This window comes from Tursiops truncatus, chromosome 1, assembly GCF_011762595.2.
Source record: "Tursiops truncatus isolate mTurTru1 chromosome 1, mTurTru1.mat.Y, whole genome shotgun sequence".
Lineage (NCBI taxonomy): Eukaryota > Metazoa > Chordata > Mammalia > Artiodactyla > Delphinidae > Tursiops > Tursiops truncatus.
Genome location: NC_047034.1, coordinates 40,771,849 through 40,795,456, shown reverse-complemented (window position 1 = coordinate 40,795,456; position 23,608 = coordinate 40,771,849). Strand labels below are relative to the sequence as shown.

The following is a 23,608-nucleotide window of genomic DNA, read 5'->3' as shown; positions in this document are numbered from 1 at the left end:
TATTCTGCTTCTTAGATAGTCTAGTTTGATTTGGACAATCTGCCCTAGAACTAGTTTTGATTCTTCTATAAATGAATTCATTTCAGAGTATTGAAGATTATGTAAAATCACTTGGCTTTTTAGGAAGTTAACTTATTTCTCTGACAGGTACTTTTTCCAGTATTTGCTGCTTATGTAATTTAACAAAGTTAAATACTCATGTTTTGGTATGGATCTCAATACCTTGTAACCGACACCTAAGATGTTTTTCTAAAAAATTGTGGTAAAGTACACATAACATAAAATTTACCATCTCAAGAATTTTTAAGGGTATAGTTTAGTGGCTTCAAGCACATTCGTATTGTTGTGCTACTATCACCACCATCCACTGGACTCTTTTCATACCACAGATTTTTAAAACTGAAAAATATAAAATATTATTGCATGCAAAAAAGTCAGATACATTTTTAATAGAGCTATGTACATTTTAAACATGTGACAAAATTCAGACTGGAACTTAAAACCAATTTATTAATTAAACTGTGGTGCTTGGTATTTAACGGTGATTGCACGAACCATGGGCTTTATAAGTCAAAATCTAAGATCTATATAAAAACCTTGTACATTTTTCTCTTAAAATGAGCGATAATTCAAAGTACTAAAAGTTCAATTTTGTAAACCCAGAAAAGATAAGATTTCTGATAGTACAAAAAACTAGACACTCTCCTTTCACTGGATAAATCCTGTGGGAAGTCAAACAGGTGGTAAAGGATCAAACTTTAGCCTATTCCACGCCATCACAGTAGCACTTATTTCTTACCTGTGGGAGCCACCCTTGCCAGAAGAAATGGTTTCAGTTCATTTGGTGGTTCTATTTAACAGGGCAAAGTACGAAGCAGTGGTATTTCCCAATCTCCTGCTAGGACTCCGTTAATTGAAAAGCAGTGCAAGGTAGAATTAGAACCCAGGGTTTTAGGATCTAAGCCCAGTTTTACTTCTAAGAAAAATATTTCTCTAAAATTATAATCCCGATACAATGGCTTCTTCAGTTCAGACTCTTCATGAGAACATTTATTTTTCTCAAACAGTGCCCTCTGCACTTGATTTTGTTTTGAAGCTATTTCGGGAGCAGGTACTGAAGTTTGGGAAACAGTTTCAATGCGTTCTGTGTTGTCACTTCTATAACTTCCTCCACTGAGATCCCTTTCACCTGGGCAATATATTCTGCTGAAATGGAAATGTTTTGGGGCTCATTCCGTACCTGAGACAGACAAAGCAGACATTAATCAAACATGACACTCAAGGAAAGCAATCCTTGAAGACTGTAGATTAAAGAGATGAAAATGAGTTGGTAAAAACAACTGATGAGCTCTTTCTTTTTTTTGTAATGGGGGTGAGGCGAAGCTGAGGAAAAGGCCCTGAACTTCAGCTTGAAAGCTAAGGTTACAACATTAACTGTAAGTCTATCCTGCTCCTGAAAAGAGCCCTGGGGTATTACCAGTCGAGGTCCCAGCACCTAGCATATGAAGCAGTCTGCACAAAGTGGACACTTGGTGACCTGCCTGACTGATGAATTAACTGTGCTTTGGTTTGTTCCTCAAGTGAGTGCTTGCAAAGGTCAAGCTCTGTAGCTTGGCCATTTCAACTCACAGGCTACGTTACAGTTTGACTCAGTAATGCCATGGTGTCTGGAAGACTACACAGATTATGTAGTCATATTTCACTGATTCTAAGATGCATTTCTCCCCTATCTTAACATCTCTGAAATTGACATATATTTTATTTTAATGACATTCAGTGGCATGTGAAAGTATAATTGTACTGTTTTTTTCCTTAATGGTCACAAAACAGTGGTACATCTACAATCAGTGGCATTTAGATTTGATGAAATATATTATTGTTGTTACTATTAAGTTATCGACTCAGGATGATAATGTTCAGAGGAATAAGATAACAAGGTTAAAAAATAACCTTGATAACGTAGCCTAAGAAAACAATGAAAAATGCACACCAAGATTTAGGTTCAAGGACATTCATCATATTGTTTATAATACAGTTGACCCCTGAAAAACATGGTTTTGAACTGTGTGGGTCCACTTATACATGGATTTTTTTTTTCAATAAATGCTACAGTACTACACAATCCAAGCGTGGTTGAATCTGTGAATGCAGAACCACGAAAATGAGGGCTGAATCCGCAGATGCAAAACTGCAGACGTGGCGGGTGGACAGACATGTATTTTCCATGGTATGGGGCGGGGCTGGGGGGTTGGGGAGGGTGTTGGTACCCCTAAGCACTTCTTGTTCAAGGGTCAACTGTACTGTGTTGGAAACCAATAACCTAAATGACAGTATCAAGTTAAATATATTGTGGCACATTCACACACTAAAATTTATATACTTATTAAACATGATGAGGAAAAGTATATTTATTGATATTTACATGTGTTCACCACATAAAAGCAAGTTATGGGGGCTTCCCTGGTGGCGCAGTGGTTGAGAGTCCGCCTGCCGACGCAGGGGACACGGGTTCGTGCCCCGGTCCAGGAGGATCCCACATGCCGCGGAGCGGCTGGGCCCGTGAGCCATGGCCGCTGAGCCTGCGCGTCCAGAGCCTGTGCTCCGCAACGGGAGAGGCCACAACAGTGAGAGGCCCACGTACCGCAAAAAAAAAAAAAAAAAAAAAAAAAAAAAAAAATGCAAGTTATGAAATGATGTGTTGAGGCTAATCCTATTTTTATGAAAAAAATATTATGTATACATATATGGACATAAAGAAGTGTGGAAGGACATAAGAACCTTCATTTATTTAGTGCTTGTTGTAGGCAAGGTTTTGTTCTAAGGTTTTCATGGAATTTCTCATTTAATCCTCAAAATAACTCTGTGAGATAGGTACTATTATTATTAGCATCCCTTTTTTACAGATAAGAAGGGATCCTAAACAGCGAGTAAGTAGCCCAGTTGAGGTTTAAACCTGTGCAAGCTGACATCAGAGTTTATGCTTTTAACCACTATACTATAGTGGTAACCTTTCAGTGGTAGATGGTTCTATTTTCTTATGATTTTCTGTTTTCTATTTTTCTAGAACAAACACATTTTACTTAACAAAAAGCATATTCAGTTTTATTTTTTTTATTTTTATTTTTTGGCTGCGCTGTGCGGCATGCAGGATCTTAGTTCCCGGACCAGGGATTGAACCCGTGCCCCCTGCAGTGGAAGTGCAGATTTCTAATCACTGGACCACCAGGGAATTCCTCAGTTTTAAAATTCATTTATTCAATAAATGGTTTTTGAGTACCTACTATGTGCAAGGCACTATGTGCAAGGTACTATGTGCAAGGCACTATGCCAGAAACCCACAATTTTTATCAAATTATCTAAATACAAACATAAAACTGAGTTATAAGAGCATTTGAAATTCATTTCTGTTTAGGGTGAAAAAGCTAGGTCATTTTCATCCTATTTCACACTAACCAGGAAGGCAATTTTGTACCATTCTGTCCTACAGTCAAACAAGAAAATAAATGTGGTTATAATCCTCTATTTTCTCATTCCTCTTCTATATTCTTTTCTTTTTTTTTTGCGGTACGCGGGCCTCTCACTGTTGTGGCCTCTTCCGTTGCGGAGCACAGGCTCCGGACGTGCAGGCTCAGCGGCCATGGCTCACGGACCCAGCCGCTCCGCGGCATGTGGGATCTTCCCGGACCGGGGCACGAACCCGTGTCCCCTGCATTGGCAGGTGGACTCTCAACCACTGTGCCACCAGGGAAGCCCTAGGCACTTTCATATACATTACTTCATTTAATCCCCACTGTAATACTTCAAAATATTTTACTATTATTTTACCCACATTTTATAAATGTAGAAACAGTTTCAGAGAGATTAAGGAACTTGCCCAAAGTTATATAGCTAGTGGGTATCAGAGACAGGATTTGAATCCAGCCCTTTCTGCCTCTAGACACTAAGCTTTTTACTATACTGGTCTGGATTTCAATATTACGTAAATTAGGACATGACCCATATCAAATAATATTCTGTGTAGCACAACAGCCATATTTACAAAAGACTTGAAATTAAGTCAATATAACCTTTCAACCTAGCATTAAAGTAGGATCCCATTATATTTACACTGGAATGAGAAACACAGCTAAACTGAAAATAGTTCAAATAAAAGACACAATCTAAATAATGTAGAAATTAGAAAATCATTTACCTTTTTTTCTGGCCCTAGCGCAGGTGAATCTGTTTCCAAGCAAATCGAAGTTAAAGGCAACTGTTTAACAAGTTTCTGCTTCTTAGAGAAAAGAGAAAGCTAGTAAGTTTAAAACATGAGAAGTAAAGATTAAATAAGTAGCATTAAACCCACATGTCAATGCATACTACTCTGCAAGAATCTAAAATTCATACTTTAATATTCAATTAATAAATGTTCACTATGTTCTCATCATTCTACATTAATGGTTAGATTTAAGAAGAAATATTCTTTGCCAAAAATTATCCAAAGCCTCTAGGAACCCAAAGAGTAGTAACCAAGAACGAAAAATGAGGTAACATCCAACAAGAACCAAAACATCTGATATCATATGCCTACTGAAAGATCCAAGGAAGAGTGACTTCCCTGGTGGCATAGTGGTTAAGAATCCACTTGCCAATGCAGGGGACACGGGTTCGAGCCCTGGGCTGGGAAGATCCCACATGCCATGGAGCAACTAAGCCCATGAGCCACAACTACTGAGCCCACCTGCCACAACTACTGAAGCCCGCGTACCTAGAGCTCGTACTCTGCAACAAGAGAAGCCACCCAATGAGAAGTCTATGCACCACAATGAAGAGTAGCCCCTGCTCCTCTCAACTGGAGAAAGCCCACACACAGCAACGAAGACCCAACACCCAAAGATAAATAAATTAAATAAATAAATAAGAAATTTCTCCACAAATGATAAAAGTAGGAAAAATAAAAGTAATCATGGACTATCAATTAACATGACCTAATTGACATTTCTAGAACTTTCCACCTGAAACCGTATATGAGGCCCAGTGTCCCTGTATTTTGAAGTAAATGCTTTTGCTTCAAGTCTCCCAGGCCTCCCCTGGGCCTCAAAAGGCTGGTTCAAGAATTAGTGATTAGGAAATGTGAAGATGTAGGAGCAATGAATAGCTGTTGGGTCGGAAAACTGGTAACAACTTAGACTATGAATTCGCCACATAGCAGAGTCACCAAATTCCCAGTTCCCTGAAAGTTATAGATAGAGGCCTGACACACACTCCTAAGCTGTTCTTACAGGAAGCAGACCCCAACCAGATGGAAACTGCTGACCTCAAGCATGTAGACCCCAGACCAGCTGAAACCAGAAGATTGATGATGCTCAAAACTTCACCTTGACGCCAATCAATTCAAGAACTGAGCACAAGCTGCTCACATACCCTGCAGCCTCCTCCCTCACACTGCCTTTAATATCCTTTTTCTGAAAGCTATCAGAAGTTCAGGTCTTTTGAGTATGAGCTGCCCAATTTTTTGTTAGTGGAAGTTTATTTTTTTTGTGAGTGGAAGTTTATTTTGATGATATCCAATTTATCTATTTTTTCTTTGGTTGCTTGTGCCTTTGGTGTCATAGCTAAGAAACCACTGCCTGATCCAAGGTCACAATGATTTAGATCTGTTTTCTTCTAAGAGTTTTATAATTTTAGCTCTTATACTTAGGTCTCTGATCCACTTTTGAGTTACTCTTTATATGAGGTAGGGACCTAAGATTAATTTTTGCAATGAAACCAGAATAGTATCACAAGTATATAATAAAAGTTCATATTTCAGAGTATATTTCACAAAGTATAAAATGAGGTTTAATGGAAGAATTTACCTGTCCACTTCTTATGATAGAAGGAGGAATTGAGAAGAAGTACCCAGCTTTTACTCCTTCCATGGCTACAGATGGCCGACCATCAAATGCATGCAGCAACACTTTGTCAGCACCTCTCAAAAATTAAAGATAAATCACAGTTCCATTTTATTTCCTTAATGAGAGATTTTACCACTAATCAAACTGAACAACACAGATTTTAAGTAAATGTCGGTCACTATAAGGTTCTATGATTTCTAAAGAGTAGATAAACATATAGTGTTCAACCAGTAGAATAAAAATATAGCAAATTCTTAATCTTCAGAATAAAATTAATAAATATAATTTAAGCAATTATTTAAACTTCCTATACCATCAAACCTTCTCCAAATCTTCAGAATAAAATTAATAAATATAATTTAAGCAATTATTTAAACTTCCTATACCAACAAACCTTCTCCAAAAGTTTCTGAACTGTCAAATTATTGTTCCTAATAGGTTTTTAAGCAAATTGTCCTTAAGAAGGATGCTAGTGAAAGAAGAAATGAGGAAATAAATGACTCACAAATTCAACACTCAGAGTTAGTTTCACAAAAACCATCTCCAGTTCTTAAAGGATGGCTGCTCAGCCTGCACAAAAATCATGTTCTTGGTGAATCCAGGGGGACTCAGTACTCATCACTGAGAAATACAGTGCTTTCTAGTTGTAGGCAATTATGTTTACTTCACTATTTGATACTGTTGGTAGGTGTGACATTTAGTGAGTTACTACTGTGAATTATGAAATCAAATTAGTGGGTCACAACTGACCAGTGTGTGCTTATATATTTGTGTGCATAAACACACGCACACACACATATCTATACACACATACATATAGATGTACTGCTTCTTGAACTTTTGTCAGTTTTCTGTATATGTATATACTGAGTTTCGAAATAAAGTCAGTGCCAAAAACAGTATGTATGTGTATATATCGAGTTTCAAAATAAAGTATATTTCTTACCGTGGACAGCACTTTAAAATTTTGAAAAGTAATCCTATGAGAAGTATTTTTTCTTTAGGAACAACTGGTGAAGATGACAGTGCATTTTATATAAGATGGCCACAATCTGTATAATACCATTTTCTAAAGCAGCAGCCATAAAACATGCAAAACAGTAACTCAATGTGATCACCCTTCTTTGCTTTGTTTTTTCCTCTCTCACATAGGCTGACTAAAATGTTGGAGCTGCTAATTTTCAAATTAAGGCATTAAAATTACTTGATCCAATTTTTCATTTGCTTTATCCTGGCCCGATAAACATCACAATCACACTGAAAACCTTGTAAATAGTAGGCTGACTTGCAAAACCATCTTAGTTGATTTCCATCTCTACTCTTGACCCATTCCCTTCCCTTTAAGAAATCAAGTAAAGCATGGCTTGTTCTACTGGGAATATGGACTGGAATTGTCAAACTTAAACATTAGGCACATTTTTCTCAGGAACCTAAATACCTTGCTCATTTAAGAGGCTGATGGTGGGTCTTCCAGCTGAACGTGAGTGAACATTTCTGGTAAACAAACAAAAAAATTCCTTTTCAGTACTTAATATGAAATTATTATTTTTGTTATATTAAAGCAATTCAGAGAAAAAGAAAAGTAGAGCTCAATTTCAGGAGAATCATTACTTAATTTGCTCTGTAACTATTAATATAGAAAGATGATAATTAACCTACAAAGGCAAATTTAGTCTTTTGGCTAATTGGACCTGTCTGATTAGGACTTGTCTTTGCTCTTCCTTCTGTTCATCAGTGCCAGCAATTCTGGGGGAGAAATCTAGTCCAACCTATAATGGACAAATAAAACAGAATTACATGTTTATGGTTTAATGAATCCCCGAAGACATATTATGGTGCAGTACAGTCCAAGAGAAATATAATGGGAGCCACACACATAAGCCACATACACAACCTTACAGTTTCCAGTAGCTACATTAAAAACACTAACAAGAAACAGGTGAAATTAATTTTAATGATATATTTAATCCACTATATCTAAAACATTATCAATATTATCATATAGTCATATTATTATGTCAACACATAATCAATAAAAAAAAATTATTGAGTTATTTTACATTCCTTTTTTTGAGGTATTGAGACTTTGAAATCCTCAGTGCATTTTATCCTGATAGCACATCTCAGTTTGGGCCAGTCACATTTCAAGTGCTCAACAGCTGCATGTGGTAACCACACTGGACAGTGAAGATTATAAATGACTGCTTCCCTTGATTCTATTCTGGCATGCATCGTGATAACCTAGATTCTGAATGTAAGTGCTATTCTTATTTTTTATCTTTAATTATAAGTGGAATTACCAAGTGATACGATGTTTCACAGCTGTAAATTATTTAATAAAAATGTTCTTTAATTATAAACTCTAACCTATTTAAAGTATGCTTGTATATACTATTTTAACTAACCAGAGAGATAACCCTATGTAAGCAAAAGGAAAAAAAGAGGAAAGTACATTGAAATGGTAATAGTTTTCTTTCATTAACATAAGCCCATGGGGAGACTTCTATTGTTTTATCCCTAAGCACTTTTGATTATTGAGGAAGTACTGACAAAGTATTATTCAGCTGAACAGGGTGAACATAATTATCCAAGTCTGTTATAATCACTAATACTGAATTAAGGACTATTTTCATCTATCACATGAAAGTCTGGATTAGAAATCACTTGATCAGCTAGTGGGTATTTACCTCTCCAATTGCCAACAATCGATCCTTATAATTCTCGATAATGGGCAAAGCTACATCCAAATCCTGGGATGAAAAAAAAGTAAATTTATTAAAATAGGAGAAGGGACTTTTATAGGTTTTGTATAAACACCCACTATATGCCAGGCACTATGCTATACTGGGTCCTTTACATAGTCAATACCTTTTAACCAGTTGAGGAACTAAGAATGTAATCCTTCTATAATGGTGAGTACTTCTGTCCGGAAATTTGAGTACAAACATCCCACATCCATTTATGTTACAAGAACATGACTTCCTTTTTAAAAAAGTATTTATTTATTATTTGGCTGTGCCGGGTCATAGTTGCGGCATACAGGATCTTCGCTGCTGTGTGCGGGATCTTCATTGGGGCATGCAGGATCTTTTAGTTGTGGCATGCAGAATCTTTAGTTGCGGCAGGGGAACTCTTAGTTGTGGCACGTGGGACCTAGTTCCTTGACCAGGGATTGAACCCGGGCCCCCTGTATTGGGAGCGCAGAGTCTTAGCCACTGGACCACTAGGGAAGTCCCAAGAACATAACTTCTTACGAAGATTCCCACTTAAACCCTTCCTTCTGTTCAGGAGGCATTTCCTGGCATTTAGGAGGAGTGAACTGGATTTCCTGGAATAGCTGAGCAAGAGAGAAGAAAGCCACCAAGTGGTCACCTTTGTGAGTTTTGGGGAGTGCACTGCTATGTTCTCCTCTTAGGGTACTGATGCCTTGTGAATTTTTAATAGTGATAATCCCATACATCCTTTGCACTATTTTCACTAATTTCTTTTGTCTTTATAGTCCTGTGTAGCCTATTTTTGTCCTAAAGGTTCAACAATATACATATTAAATACCACAAATATGTTGTTTGCCAACTATTGAAGTAACTGTGTACTGTTAGTTTCCATGATATTACTATTTCCACTTAAAGAGAATTCCCCCTGTGAGGGATCCCTTTAAGACAAGGGAAAGACAAATACATGGAAAATTTGCTTCTAGATATTTTAAACTACTTTGAGGATTTTAGTCTCAGAATATGTAAATTCAAGGTACTTCTAGTGAGGATAATCAGAACAAGGGAAAATTAAGAAAAGGGAGGTAGGGCTTCCCTGGTGGCGCAGTGGTTGAGAGTCCGCCTGCCGATGCAGGGGACACGGGTTCGTGCCCCGGTCTGGGAGGATCCCACATGCCGCGGAGCGGCTGGGTCCGTGAGCCATGGCCGCTGAACCTGTGCGTCCGGAGCCTGTGCTCCGCAGGGGGAAAGGCCACAACAGTGAGAGGCCCACGTATCGTAAGAAAAGGGAGGTAAACCATATGGTAGAGGAAGAAGAGGAGATTTTATAATTATACCTCAAGAGAGAGAAAAGAAGATGAGGAAGGGTAAATCAAGGCCTCAGACATTCCAGTAGACTCAATGAAGAAGAATTAATATTGTCATGTGGAGCTAAGAGTATATAACCCTAAATACCAGAGAAGATGTCTGGCAATAGCTGAGTAGGTCAAAGTGTCAGGCAAAGATTTTCCATATCAAACATCCAAACTACTGTGTGTCTGTGGGACCTCAAAGGGACTGGAGAAGTTGGAGAGATTACTCAGGAAATGTTTGACACTTAGAAAGTCTTCAGTCAGAAAGAAATTACACATTTGGATGAAGACGAGATACAGGGAAAATATGCTTCTTGGAATATGTATTATCTATAAAAAGAAGCAAAATACATTTACAATGAGACTGTTCCCATTCCTCATGAAATATTTTGGAAGTTTCTGGCAAGTCAGGTATAGTAAATAGAAATTAATATAATTCATATCACAGATTCAATATGTATAAATGTATGTGTGGTCTTTATCATTTTAATAGATGTAAAAATATTTATAAGGACATTCATAGGTCTAAAACTGACTTCAGTTCTAGTCCCACTTCCTCCATGAAGTCTCAAGTTCTTTAACAGCTAATGGTTCTATTGTAGGGCTTTAAAATATCCTATACCTCTATACCCTATGACTGGGCATACTACAACTAAATAATTATTCACGATTTACAAATGAGGAAATTGAGACTTGGCAAAGTTAAGTGCCACAGATCACAGAAGCCAGTAGGCCAAGTCTCTCTGACTTCAAAGCCCATGCTGTTTCCACTATGCTGTTGAGAGAAGAAAGGAGAGAGAAGGAAAGGATGGAAGAAAGAAGGGCAAGGGGAGGGAGGAGAGCTTTATTCTGAATGATTTAAAATAATTAGAATTGATTTTTTTATTAAAGAAAATGTTTAGTCTTCAGAACCTTTAGAACAGGGGTCAGGCGTGTAACCGAAATGAGTGAAGTGGGTTAAGTAGGGACAGGAGCCAAATGGACAGCACGTGCCCTGCCTGGAGGGGGCAGTAGCTTGTAGACAGTGAATTGTGATTCCCCAGGGTATCCCAGGGGCTTAAATTCTGCCTGGTAATAATATTTATTGAATATGCTGAAAGATTTGTGTGATGCTAGGCAATTTTCATTTTATAAACCAAGGTAATTTAATGAATACTTACATATTGTACATACCTACCTTTGTACCACATGGTAGGAGCTTGTAATCTAACCACAATGGGAAAACTAAACTATTGTGGGGACTACAAGCACGTTAGGAACAAAACTGCTTAACTCTGGTCTTTTCCAGCGGGCTATCTTGAGATTTGCTGAGTTCCTGTCTGTTTTGAGAATCTAGACTTACCTGTATATTGTTGGTATTTTATTTAGTTTTGTAAGTTAAATAGTCCCATCAGTTCTACATTCATGCCAAAAACATGTCAAATCCACTCACTTCTCTTCATCTCCACTGCTACCACTCTGGTCCAATCCACCATCGTTTCTCACATGGACTATTGCCAACAGTCTTTTAACTATTCTCCCTTCTTCCTTTTTTGCCCTCTTCAAAATTGATTCTTCACACCATTGCCAAGGGTATCTTTTCAAAACAGAAATCACATCTTGTCACTCCTTACTTTAAATCCCCCACTGATGTAAACTACAATCCAACAAGGCCCTGTATGAGGTGAGTGGGGATCCCTGCCCGATCCCTCTGACCTCACTATTCCTTCCTCTTCCATCTAGTCACATCAGTCGTCTTTCTATTTCTTGACCACATCAAACTTGTAACTACCTTAGGACCTTTGTGCTTCATTGTTTCCTTTGCCTTCAACACTCTCACCCCTCTCTTTGCATGGCCAACTGCATTCAGGTTGCAGTTCAAACATCACCTCCTCAGAGAGGCCTTCCCTGACTACACAATCTAAAAACCAGCATCCACAATCCCCATCACATAATCTTGTTTCATTGCCTTTAAAGCACTTAGTTCACGTATCTAATTGTTGACTGTCTTCCCCAATCCAGAATCTGGCTTCTGTGAGAGGGATTTTACTCTATAGTGCTTAGAACAGTGTTTGAAATATAGTACATGCTCACTAAACACTTGTTGACTGACTACTGAAATGAAGGACTATTAGTATAAATCTCTACATAAGTGAAAGAAATACTGTCCTGCTATCATCCCCAACATCTTGGGAATTGCAACTCTCTGGCAATTTAGCTAATTTTATCATATCAACAACTCAGGAAATCTACAGGATAAGTATTTATTTTTACCTGAAGTGAATTAAAAGTAATTTTGTTTCAAAATAAGTAAAACTACCTCGGGTACCCCAATGTAGGAATACAGATTTATTATTATAAAAAATGATAGTCTTCATATCTTAATTTATTCATAGATAACAAAAAGTCTTTACTTCTTCAACATGGGGCTTTCAATCTCATTATGTAATAAAGCACTCAGGACACTGTGCATCTCCCTGATGCTGAGTCAGGAGAAAAGTCTGAAACATAAGACATATTGACTACTGTGAGTCAGTGAGATCTTGTGGGTAGGAATTTTTTTAGAGCGGGTATAAAAGTAATGCAGTTTAACAGATCAAGAGCACTCCTATAGGGATAGTTCAATGTTCAAAGAAGACACTATGTACTTGAACTCATCTGTTCCCTTACAGTACCGCATCTATGAATTTGTATCTTTCTTTTTCTGGATATCTTATCACTTTTATTGCCAAAGCAATATGATAACATGATAAAAAATATGAAAACAAGGTGCTTATAACTCTACCAGACCATCACAACGAGTATAATTTCTGTACTTTTCCCTCTAGTCTTTTCCTTATAGAATATATTTTTACATGGATGTCACAATGAATAAGCCATTTGGTATCCTGCTTGTCTCCCTACACTATACTGTAAACATTTTCCATGTTGCTACATAAACCTTATAGTCCACACTTTCTATAGTTATATTTAACATTGTATAAGTTAACTAGTTATTTATCTCCTAACCTCTAGGCTCTTTCCACTTTTTCTCTATTTCAAGTAACTGCTGTAACAAACATCTTTGTGAAAGAAGATAGAATTTATTTCTTTTGGATTATTGCCTTATAATATTAATTTGAAAGAGGAGGAGCACTGAGTCAAAAGATGTTATGATTTTTTTATGGTTCTTGTTTTATAAGACTGTTTGTTACCTTTAACGTGACACTTCTTTGGTCTTTTGGTGAAACTCCCTGAACTGGGTGAACACCCAAGCATGGCAGAACAAATCCATTATACCTAAAAATGTAGAACGAATTAAGAAAGCAGAATATTAGACTAGGAGACAAAGTTACTCTGAAGAACAAGTAGGAAAGAATTTTTTTAGGGCTATGTTAATGTGATTGTTTTTCTTCTCATTCTCTTTAAAAATTGATGATCTTTGATATTATAAATATGAAATCATAACTGCATCCTTATTAACAACTCTTTCTAAATCTTAATGAGAAGTAACACCTTTCTGAAAGCTGCATAATCTTTTCAAATTCTCCTGAATGTTCAGCAACCACAACAAGAGCCATAACATTGGCCTGCAACAAAAATGAAGAGAATAGTTAGAGTCTCAAACAATATACATCCAATATAATTAAATAAAAATTTAAAGTTTTCTGTGCTTTTAGTTATCCTTGCTCACTCACACTCCATCAATATAATCATAATAGCTATCACTGAGTAGTTACTATGCTTCAGGTATTATGTTCGGTGAATATAAATATTACCCCCCATTTAATCTACATACTCCTATGACATAGGCATTGCTGTAATCCACTGTATGGATCAAGAGACAGAGTTTTGGATGGAGTCAAATAACTTGCCCAACATCACTAGCCCTGTGTAACTCCAAACTCCATACTCCTAATTAAGCTGCCACAGTGAAAGATGGCTGTATGTAAAAATGGCAACCATTTCTGACTATCAATTTTGGGGAAGATCACAAAATGCTAGCTTCATAAACACTTCCAAAGATTAATAATTTTTTTCCCACACAAATCAAACTGTTTCAGAAAACTTTTATAATTTCTCCAAGATCTCCAGAATAATGTTAATTCAAGAACTGAAAGATGGACCAATTTGTTCCATATTGCTGGTAAGCATGGTGGCTGTGGGAATGTGTTTTGGATTCAGACTATCTCGTCTACATCACTCACTAGTGGTGTGTCTTTGGACAAGTTAATCTCTAGGCCTTAGTTTCCTCATCTATAAAATGGTAATGGTTGGCTATAAAATAGTAGCTTCCTCAGAAGCTTGCTGTGAAACATTAAATGAGATAATGTACAGGATGGGCTTAGCTCAGTGTCTGGCACACAGTAAACAATAAATGCTGTTTATTATTAACTTATTATTATTGAAGTAACAACAACGTAGTATAACTAAATTTCAAGCTGTTTTAGATCAAAATTAGGAGGAAAATAAAAACAACCAAAAAAAGGGCAATTATAGGTATTGGCTTACTTTCTTGGCTTTCTCCAACACATCATCCAGATCCTAAAATAAACATAAGTAATCACAATCATTTTAGATGGATAAGTAAGTGTCCTTTGGCTGTGTATATCAATGTAATTGAGGCACCATAAAGAATGACAATGATGGCAAGGAACAAGGTGGTGGAATGTGAAGAGCCTATGCTGACCCTACCTCCCATCTACTCTCTCAGTAAAATGTGGCTTCTGTTCCCACTCTACTAAAACAGAAGCTTGTATTGTCAAATATAAAGGACACTTCTCTGTCCTCCTACGCTACCCCTCAGCAGCATTAGAAACGCCTCACTTGTCCACTCCTTCCTTTCTGAGATATTTTCCACTCTTGGCTTCTGCAAATACTCCTCTCTAGCTGGCTGCTACTTTTCAGTCTCCTTGACTGGCTCTCTCTTCTCTGATTTCAGAACCCTATGCTTCTCTCTCTGACTCACCTTAAGTACTCTTATTACTATGCTCATTATGCTAATGAGTCCCCAGTTTTTATCTCCAGCCTATAACTCTCTCCTGAACCCAAGATTCACATTTTATTTTATTTATTTATTTATTTTAGTGGTACGCGGGCCTCTCACTGTTGTGGCCTCTCCCGTCGCGGAGCACAGGCTCTGGACGTGCAGGCTCAGCGGCCATGGCTCATGGGCCCAGCCGCTCCGCGGCATGTGGGATCTTCCCGGACCAGGGCACGAACCTGCGTCCGCTGCATCGGCAGGCGGACTCTCAACCACTGCGCCACCAGAGTAGCCCCAAGATTCACATTTTTAAATGACCATATGACATCTCCACTTGGATGGATATTAGGTTTCAACATGTGCGGAACATAACCATTTCTCAACAAACCTATTCTTTCTGCCTGCCCTCTCCAGCCTGTTTTCCCTCATCTCAGCGCCACCACCTCTCTACAGCATCCTCAAGTTCTCCCTTTCCCTCTCTTTCCTCAATTCCTCTCAGCATGTACTACAGATTCTATCTCTAAAATATACCTTGAATCCATCTGCTTCTCTCAAACTCAACCACTATCTTTAGTCTAAATACTACAAAAGCTTCTAAGCTGGTCTTCTAGCTTCCATTCTTGTTCTCTGTCCATTAGCCACACATCAGCAAAATGGTTTTTAAATGGATTATCAGATCTTGTCTCTCTCCTTAAAAAGCAAAGCCCTTTACTGGATCCCCATTGTGCTTCTAATGAAATGCGAACTCCTGACTCACTAAACCTCGGCAAACCTCTTCGGTCTTGTTTTACGCGTCTTTTTAGCTCATCAGGCTCCACCCAGCCTTCCGGTAGCTCGAACGTCCAAATTCTGTCTTGCCTGGAGGCCTGCAACCCGCTTGCTTTCCTCACCACCATGCACTCACCTATTTGTCTTTCCAGCACCAATTTAAGCTTCACCTCTTGAGAGGTTTTTCCCCTAAAATAGACCCCGCTCTTCTTTTTTATTAGCCTCTAGTTTCCAATGTAGCGGATAAAACACTTTGAAATTACGTGTGTGTGTGTGCGCGCGGTAGTTTTTGTTTGCTTCGCTCCCCTGTAGAACTGGAGCACGCGGCGTGCGGGAGTGAGCCCGAGTTTCGCGGACGGCGTCCTGGGGAAAGTGGATTCTCTGCCCGGGGCTGAGAGGCTGGTAGGATAGCCGGGCCAAGGCGGAGTAGGGGGAAGGACTCCAGTAGCCAGTAACAGCAAATAAAAGCCAAGTGGAGATAGAGGATATGGATATTCGGAATGAGAAAGAAAAATCAGTGTGAGTGAGATTAATAAGGAGTAAGGAGCAAGTCGCACAGGACCACAGACGGGGGCCCGGGAGGATTTGGGGCTCCGCCCTAAGGGAGGAGAACAAGGATAGCCTGAAGGGAAAGAATGGGGGCCTCCCTGCTCCCACGGGCCCGACCTCGCCCTCACATACGCGGTCAAAGTCCGGGGCGGAGAGGTGGCAGTGACAGTCCACCAGCCCTACGCCCACCGCCCCCATCGCCGCAGCCACTGAATCCCTCGACTTGCCCACGGAGCCTCAGGCGGAACGCTGCTGCTGCAGGCCGAGTTTCCGGCCGGACGTATGCTCTTTCCTCCAGGGGAACCCGCTCTTCCGCTCCCAGAGTTCCCGCCCACAATTCAAGTTGGGAAAATGGAGGGGGCCCTTGCGTCGGTGGCCCTTTCTGCTCCGCGGGACGTGGAGAGAGTGGCCGGGACAGACGATGGGGCCCCGGTTCTTGCCACTTCCCGAAAAGACTTCCGGGTGCGTTGCACCTCGAAGCGGGCCGTGACGGAAATGCTAGAACTGTGCGGCCGCTTCGTGCAAAAGCTGGGGGACGCGCTGCCAGAGGAGATTCGGGAGCCCGTGCTGCGAGATGCGCAGTGGGTACGGGCCCAGTCTTGTTTTATCACCCCCTCTCTCCACACCCCAGGTCTCAGTGGTCAGAAAGAGCGCACGCCAGGCTTCGGCAGAGTTAACGGTGCCCCACGCTTGGTTAGAAGCAGCTCGGGACACGGGAGGGAACGAAGTAGATGCTAGAGGCAGCTGGGTATTGTTAATTACCTATACCAATGCTGTCCGACAGAAAAATACAAGGCGAGCCATGTATGTAACTTGAAATTAAAAGTAAGAAAAAATAGGTGAAATTAATTTTAATAACATTTATTTAACCATGTCTAAGATATCGTTTTAACTTGTAATAATTAAAAAATGAACGAGATAGTTAAATGAACGAGATAGTTTACATTCTTTTGTTCATACTAAGCTTTTCAAATCTGTCTTAAACTTACAGCTCATCTCCTTTCCTACTAGCCACATTTTAAGGCCTCAGCAGCCATAAAGTGGCTAGTTGCTCCCCTATAGGGCGATGCAGACAGAGACTATGAGAAATTCTCCAGGAGAGGGTAATCCTGGAAGTCAGTCAGTCAGTCACCAGGCTAGCTTTTGGTCTTTCCTTTTGTTTGTTTTAGAACATCTTGTAAAGAGAGCGAGAACTTTTTCCCTACAAGTCTAAAGTCTTGCTTTTATAAACTTCAGTAAGATCACACACTGGCCCTTATAATACATTTCCCCTTCCTTTCTTAAATATTTTGCAAAGCCCTGAAGAAGATAGTTTTTTGGGGAAAGACACAACAAATTGAGGGATTTGTGCCTGTCAAAAGGAAGCACACAATCTATTTATATTCAGGAAAAAAAGTTAAAATGTTTATAATGCAGTACAGTTTTGAGTGTGAATGACCACAGTGCAACCAAAATAAAGGGTAAATGGATGAAGGATGAAGGAACGCTCCCTGGGTTGTGATTCTGTATTCCAGTGTTGTGTACACTGGCTCTTACATCATTCTCTCCTCGCAAGCAAGGGAAGAATAGAGACATACCTGAGGACATTTTTAGTAGTTTCTTGGAAGAAGACTGTTCTGTTGTGTAATGATCTTAGAGTTTACCCCTTTCTAGGAAGTGCTAAGCTGCTTAGAACATTTAATTATCTTACAAAAAAAAGGAACTTGGCTTAACCTATTATACCTTATTTAATGGATGAGAAAGTGGATTAGAAGATAAAAGGTGTGAAGACTTAAACTACCAAGGGAATTAACTTGTGTTTTACTTTAATTAAGAGAACAGATAAAAGGCAGAGGCTTTAATTATGTTGACATCTCTTTATCTAAAACCACATAATATAGTATTATCACAGTCTTTTTTGTGATAGTTATTTTAAAATTTATTTTATTGAAGTATAGTTGATTTACAATGTGTTAATTTCTACTGTACAGCAGTGGTTCAGTTATATATGCATTCTTTTTTTAAAAAAATTTTATTTATTTATTTTTGACTGTGTTGGGTCTTTGTTGCTGCGTGCGGGTTTTCTCTAGTTGTGGCGAGCGGGGGCTGCTCTTCGTTGCAGTGTGCAGGCTTTTCGTTGCGGTGGCTTCTCTTGTTGCAGAGCACGGGCTCTAGGTGAGCAGGCTTCAGTAGTTGCGGCACGCGGACTCTAGAGTGCAGGCTCAGCAGTTGTGGCGCGGGGGCTTAGTTGCTCCGAGGCATGTGGGATCTTCCTGAACCAGGGCTTGAACCCTTGTCCCCTGCATTGGCAGGTGGATTCTTAACCACTGCGCCACCAGGGAAGCCCCTGCTACTTTTTCTAATATTCTCTATCACAAATCTGAAATTGTTATTTTGCCAAAATGTTTGAATTCAGTATTTAAAGTTACTTTCAGTGACTTGACTATTGTGACTTTATTGCAGACTTTTGAATCAGCTGTGCAAGAGAATGTCAGCATTAATGGGCAAGCATGGCAGGAAGCTTCAGACAATTACTTTATGGGTATGTGATTTCACTTTGTTCCTCTGTCATTCATTTCTGAGTTATTTTTGTGGCTAGTTTTATTTATTAATTTAATTTAATTTTATTTTATTTTTGGTCGTGCTGCGAGGCTTGCAGGGTCTTAGTTCCCCAACCAGGGATCAAACCTGTGCGGAGTCCTAACCACTGGACCCCCAGGGAATTCCCTCTAGTTTTATTTTGAGTGCTAATTCTTAATCCCCATTTTCAGTGTCACTTCTTTTAAAATTCCTTTAGTGGAAGAGTTCCTTTGCTGGAAAAAAGAGAAAAGTAATCTAGAAGACTATTGAGGTCATAAGCTGAGGCAAACACCGTAGTGGTTACTGTGATCCTTTATATTGATATATATACTATCTGGCATTCCCAACAAGACTTTCATCTGATTAAACTTCAGAAGTACCCTTGTCAATAGCTTATTGGAAAATACTGTAGAACTATCGCCAGATGAAGAAACAGGTCCAGAGAATCCCTATGCTTAATACTTTATAAATCAAGTTGTATTTTTACAAGTGATCCTTTGAGTAGATAGTGAAGTACTCTTAGAAATGTGAAGTTAAACTATAAAAGTACCATGGAAAGGATGAGGTCAGTATTTGTAGAAACCTCCTTGATAAAACAATATTTTCCTGGTGTAGAGCAGACTAGATTGTACCCTAACTAATGATGTTGACATATCTAAAGAAAAAGTTTTAATAGAAAGAAAATGGTTAGTGTAGGAAGGAAAAAATGTAGTAGAAAAAGAGTGATCAGTGTGGGAAGAGAGGCAGAACTCTCCAGCAATGTCCAGGAGAAGGGCTGCCCCGATAAGAGGACTGGAGTGTCTTGTTGGTCCCCATAGTAATCGTATGGAGATTTGACCAGCATAGATTGATATCACTGCTAGCTGTTCAGCTTAACCACTTATACCCTTGAGCTTATTCCAAGCCCATCAGGATACCCTTGAGCTTATTCCAAGCCCATCAAGTAATTCTCTGTGGCTATAATTTTTCTCCTCAACATTAAGATAATTCTTTGCCCAGAAGACTTCACTGTTTAATCCTCGGCATTATTATAGTTGTCTCTTCAAAGTCACCAAAGTTCACTTTCCGGTTTATATATTAAAATGGAAAAAATAACGTCAGATTTTCCAAATATTATCAGAGTGATTGCCAATTAGTGGGGGAGGGGCAGTGTATCATAATCACCTCGGAGTATTTTCAAACTACACAGCTTCTACTGTGTGTTCAGCTGACTCTTGTTCTTTGAAGTTCACTTTGGAATCGCTTTATTGATTGGTCCAGACTGCCTTCAGCAGTATGATTCATCAGTTTATAGATTACCATGTATTTTCTGACAGGTTGGCAGCCTGGGTAGATGGCTCTGAAGTGTGGATATTCTCTATCCCTTTTCCCCCTTATAACTCTGTGGGGAAATAGCTGAGAATACTACATTTTTACCTTCTTTCATGGGCACTTGATAAATGCCAGACACTGCCAAATTCCAGGAAATAGATGAAAAGATATGGTTCTTACCATTTAGGAGCTCATCACTAAGGGAAGGAAATAGACAAAGAATCACTATTACTCTTCAGGAAGTAGGAGAAGACGTAACAGAGTAGGTTGTTGTTAAAGGAAATGCGTTTAATAAGTAAGCGTGTGCTAGACAGAAAGGAGGTAGGAAGGACATTTGAAGCAAAGAGAAAAGCATATGCAAAGGCACAAAGGAGTGATATGTTTGCAAAATGTCAGCAGTGAATTGGAAATGCTAATGACAGATGTGGCCAGAAAGATAAGTTGGGACCAGATCACAAAAAACCCTGTAGGATATGCTGAGGAATCTGCACTTTATCCTGTAGGTAATAGGAAGCTGGTGAAGGTTTTTAAAGTAAAATTACAGTAGTCCCTTCTTATCTGAGGTGGATGGGTTCCAGGACGCCCAGTGGATGCCTGAAATCTCAGATACTACCAAACCCTATATCTACTATTTTAAAAAAAATTTTATTGAAGTATAGTTGATTTACAATGTTGTGTTAATTTTTTCTGTACAGCAAAGTGACTCAGTTATACATATATGTATATTCTTTTTCATATTCTTTTCCATTATGGTTTGTCACAGGATATTGAATATAGTTCCCAGTGCTATACAGTACGACCTTGTTGTTTATCCATCCTATATATATCTATGATAGAGTTTAATTTAGAAATCAGGCACAGCAAGAGATTAACAGCTATAACTAATAATAAAATAGAACAATTATAATAATACACTATAATGCAAGTTATGTGAATATGATCTCTCTCCCTCGTTCTCAGAATATCTTATTGTACAAATTTAATGCCTTCTCCATCTTAACTAAGGACGTATCATGCAATATGGCTGTAACTTTTGGAATTTGAGGTACGACAACAAAGCTAGTACGGATTTCTTTTTCCTTCTTCACAATTTCATGGATAGAAGATTTATTCTTACTGTCAATCTTAGCAACTTCAGCATAAAATTTTTTTCCTTTATTAAGTTGTGAACTTTCACCTTTTCATTTAACGGAAGCACAGCTTCTCTTTGCCATATTTGAATTGCCAGCATCACTACTCTTGTGCTTTGGGCCCATTATTAAGTATCAATAAAATAAGGGTTACTTGAAAACAAGCACCACGATACTGCAGCAATGGCTACCAAGTCACTAATGGGCAGGATACACTGGACAAAGGGATGATTCATGTCCTGGGTGGGACAGAGCAGGATGTTGCGAGATTTCATCATGCCACTCAGAATGGCGCACAATTTAAAACTTATAAATTTTCCATGTAATATTTTCAGACCATGGTTGACCATGGGTAACTGAAACTGCAGAAAATGAAACCACAGATAAGGGTGCACTACTATAACAAGAAAAGGCTTGTGTTTTAGAAAGCTAACTGCTGGCTGTGTGGGGGCAGATTGGAGAAGGGAGAAATTCCAGGGAGAACCTCTAAGACCTTAGGACGTTATTGCAGTAATATACCAAAAGGTGGTGAAGACTTACCCTAAGAAAGGAGAGAAGAGGACAGGTTCAAGAGATGTTAGCAGGTAGAATTAATAGGATCTGTGTCTGATCTGATACATAGAATCAATAAGTAAGCTTCACAAGGGCAGAGGTTTTTGTCTGTTTTGTTCATTGAGATCATTGTGCAAATGAGTGAATGAATAAAGAATGAATGAATGTACAAATGAAACCAACTTTCTCCTTGCCCCTCTACCCTGAAAGGAATTGAATTCAGAAGGCTGGACCTGACACATTTAAGAATTAAAAGATAAGTTCTTGAGAGCAGGGATTATATATTTTTTTCTCATCACTATGTTTTCAATACTTGGCTAGGCACACAGTACATATTTGTTAGATTAATGACAAATTCTTCCCTGCTCAAATTTATATATTTCAGTTTTGTAGCTTTATCATTAGGTGGCGCTAAGAAACCGTTTTCTTCTCTACATGGAAGATTTAGCTGGGAGACTTGTTTTTTTAAACTGATTGTGAAATAGTTACAATATTCCTTTCAGGCTAGTGATTGAACTTCTTAAATAAATTAAAATATAGGGAAGACTGCTCATTTAAATGAGTATTCAAAGTAAGAAATGACTATATTTTATAATACTCTCAGAAGAAGTAATTTAATTGGACTTGGTGAATATTATTTTCACGAATGCAAGGCCATACATGATATATACCTCATTAATCTTTATGATATATATGTTTATGCTGATGTATGTCAGCAGTGTCTCAAAATGTTCTCAAAATATGTAACATGTTTCAGACTTCTCCCTAATGAAGCTCTACTCAATAAAATAAATAGATCTATTTCTATGATAGACTTTGACATAGCAGAACACAAATGACGTAAGACCAGTTAAGCTGAGGACCTAGCTCTTTAGTATTTTTAGCTACTTAATATTTGCTACTTTTTAAAGTGATTTTCAAAATAAAGTTGATGTATCCCCTGCATTCATTTCATCTGGGGTGCTTAATTTCTGGGCCCCATTCCAGAGAACTCTACTAGGAATCAAAATTTCTGCACTTCTCCTTACCAAAGAGTATGTACTGTGTGATTTCATTTATATAAAATTCTAGGAAATGAAAACTAGAATATAGTGACAAAAATTTGATCGGTGATTGCCTGGGGATAGAGAGCAGTTTGGGAGGAGCAGGAGGGAGAGATTACAAGGGAGCATTAGGAAACTTAGGGGTGATGATTGTGTTCATTATCTTGACTGTAGTGGTGGTTTCAAGGGTATACACATATGTCAAAACTTATCAAATCGTATACTTTAAATATGTGCAGCTCGCTGTATGACAGATATACCTCAATAAAGCTGTTTTTTAAAAAGTAAAAAAATATGTCTGCACTTCTGACAAGTTCCCCAGGTGATTATTCATTCTTTCAGAGTTTGAGAATCAGTACATTTGACTCTTGAACAGCTCAGGTTTGAACTGCAAGAGTCCACTCATACAGGGATTTTTTTCACCAAATACAGTACGACACCATTTGTAGTTGGTTGAATCCACAGATGTGGAAACTCTAAAGTTTCCACAGAGGGCAAACTATAAAGTTACGCTTGGATTTTTGACGGCAAGGATGGTTGGTGTCCCTAACCTCCACGTTGTGCAAGGGTCAACTGTACTTTAAAACATAGGAAAGCAACTGACAAGATAGCTTTAGCCAAATCAAAGAAACTCTAAAGTCACCATATCTTTTATGTTTTCCTGCCATTTATCCAGTTGTACCTGATTCAAATCTAGCTACTCCACTCACTGCTATTGTCACTGCTTTGGTTCACCACATGACACAGTCAAAACTTATTAGCATCCCTGATGTTAAATGTTCTTTACAGTGTGGCTCTTCTATATATTATCATCC

At 38.6% G+C, this 23,608-nt stretch overlaps 2 protein-coding genes across 7 annotated transcripts in view; one reads left to right on the top strand and one right to left on the bottom strand.

The window, feature by feature from the left end:
• Window positions 1-490: 490 nt before the first annotated feature.
• Window positions 491-16,469, bottom strand: TATDN3 (TatD DNase domain containing 3). 5 transcript variants are annotated; one of them, XM_004325118.4, is made up of 10 exons: window positions 16,331-16,469; window positions 14,410-14,442; window positions 13,414-13,487; window positions 13,113-13,197; window positions 8,564-8,626; window positions 7,536-7,645; window positions 7,315-7,370; window positions 5,838-5,950; window positions 4,193-4,273; window positions 491-1,240 (listed from the first exon to the last, which is right to left on the bottom strand). In XM_004325118.4, the coding sequence occupies exons 1-10, from the start codon at window positions 16,394-16,396 to the stop codon at window positions 1,097-1,099; spliced, it is 825 nt and encodes a 274-aa protein (XP_004325166.1). In that variant the 5' UTR covers window positions 16,397-16,469; the 3' UTR covers window positions 491-1,096. The 5 variants fall into 5 exon arrangements, with proteins under 5 accessions (XP_004325166.1, XP_019773866.1, XP_073659276.1 ...); XM_019918307.3 differs by having other exon boundaries at window positions 4,193-4,270; XM_073803175.1 differs by lacking the exon at window positions 16,331-16,469 and adding an exon at window positions 15,786-16,317.
• An 11-nt stretch (window positions 16,470-16,480) lies between these two features.
• NSL1 (NSL1 component of MIS12 kinetochore complex) overlaps window positions 16,481-23,608 on the top strand; it is a 38,076-nt gene continuing 30,948 nt past the window's right edge. For both annotated transcript variants that reach the window (XM_019918305.3, XM_073803164.1), the window contains exons 1-2: window positions 16,481-16,783; window positions 18,641-18,719. In XM_019918305.3, coding sequence (XP_019773864.2) covers window positions 16,481-16,783; window positions 18,641-18,719 — 382 coding nt within the window. The remainder of the gene's footprint in view (window positions 16,784-18,640; window positions 18,720-23,608) is intronic.

Excerpts from the sequence above, each read along its gene's own strand:
- TATDN3 (XM_004325118.4), bottom strand. The coding sequence starts at position 16,396 with ATGGGGGCGGTGGGCGTAGGGCTGGTGGACTGTCACTGCCACCTCTCC. Across the intron at positions 14,443-16,330 it reads CCGCCCCGGACTTTGACCGC|GATCTGGATGATGTGTTGGA; the intron begins GTATGTGAGGGC and ends TGTTTATTTTAG. Across the intron at positions 13,488-14,409 it reads TGTTGGAGAAAGCCAAGAAA|GCCAATGTTATGGCTCTTGT; the intron begins GTAAGCCAATAC and ends TTTTTGTTGCAG.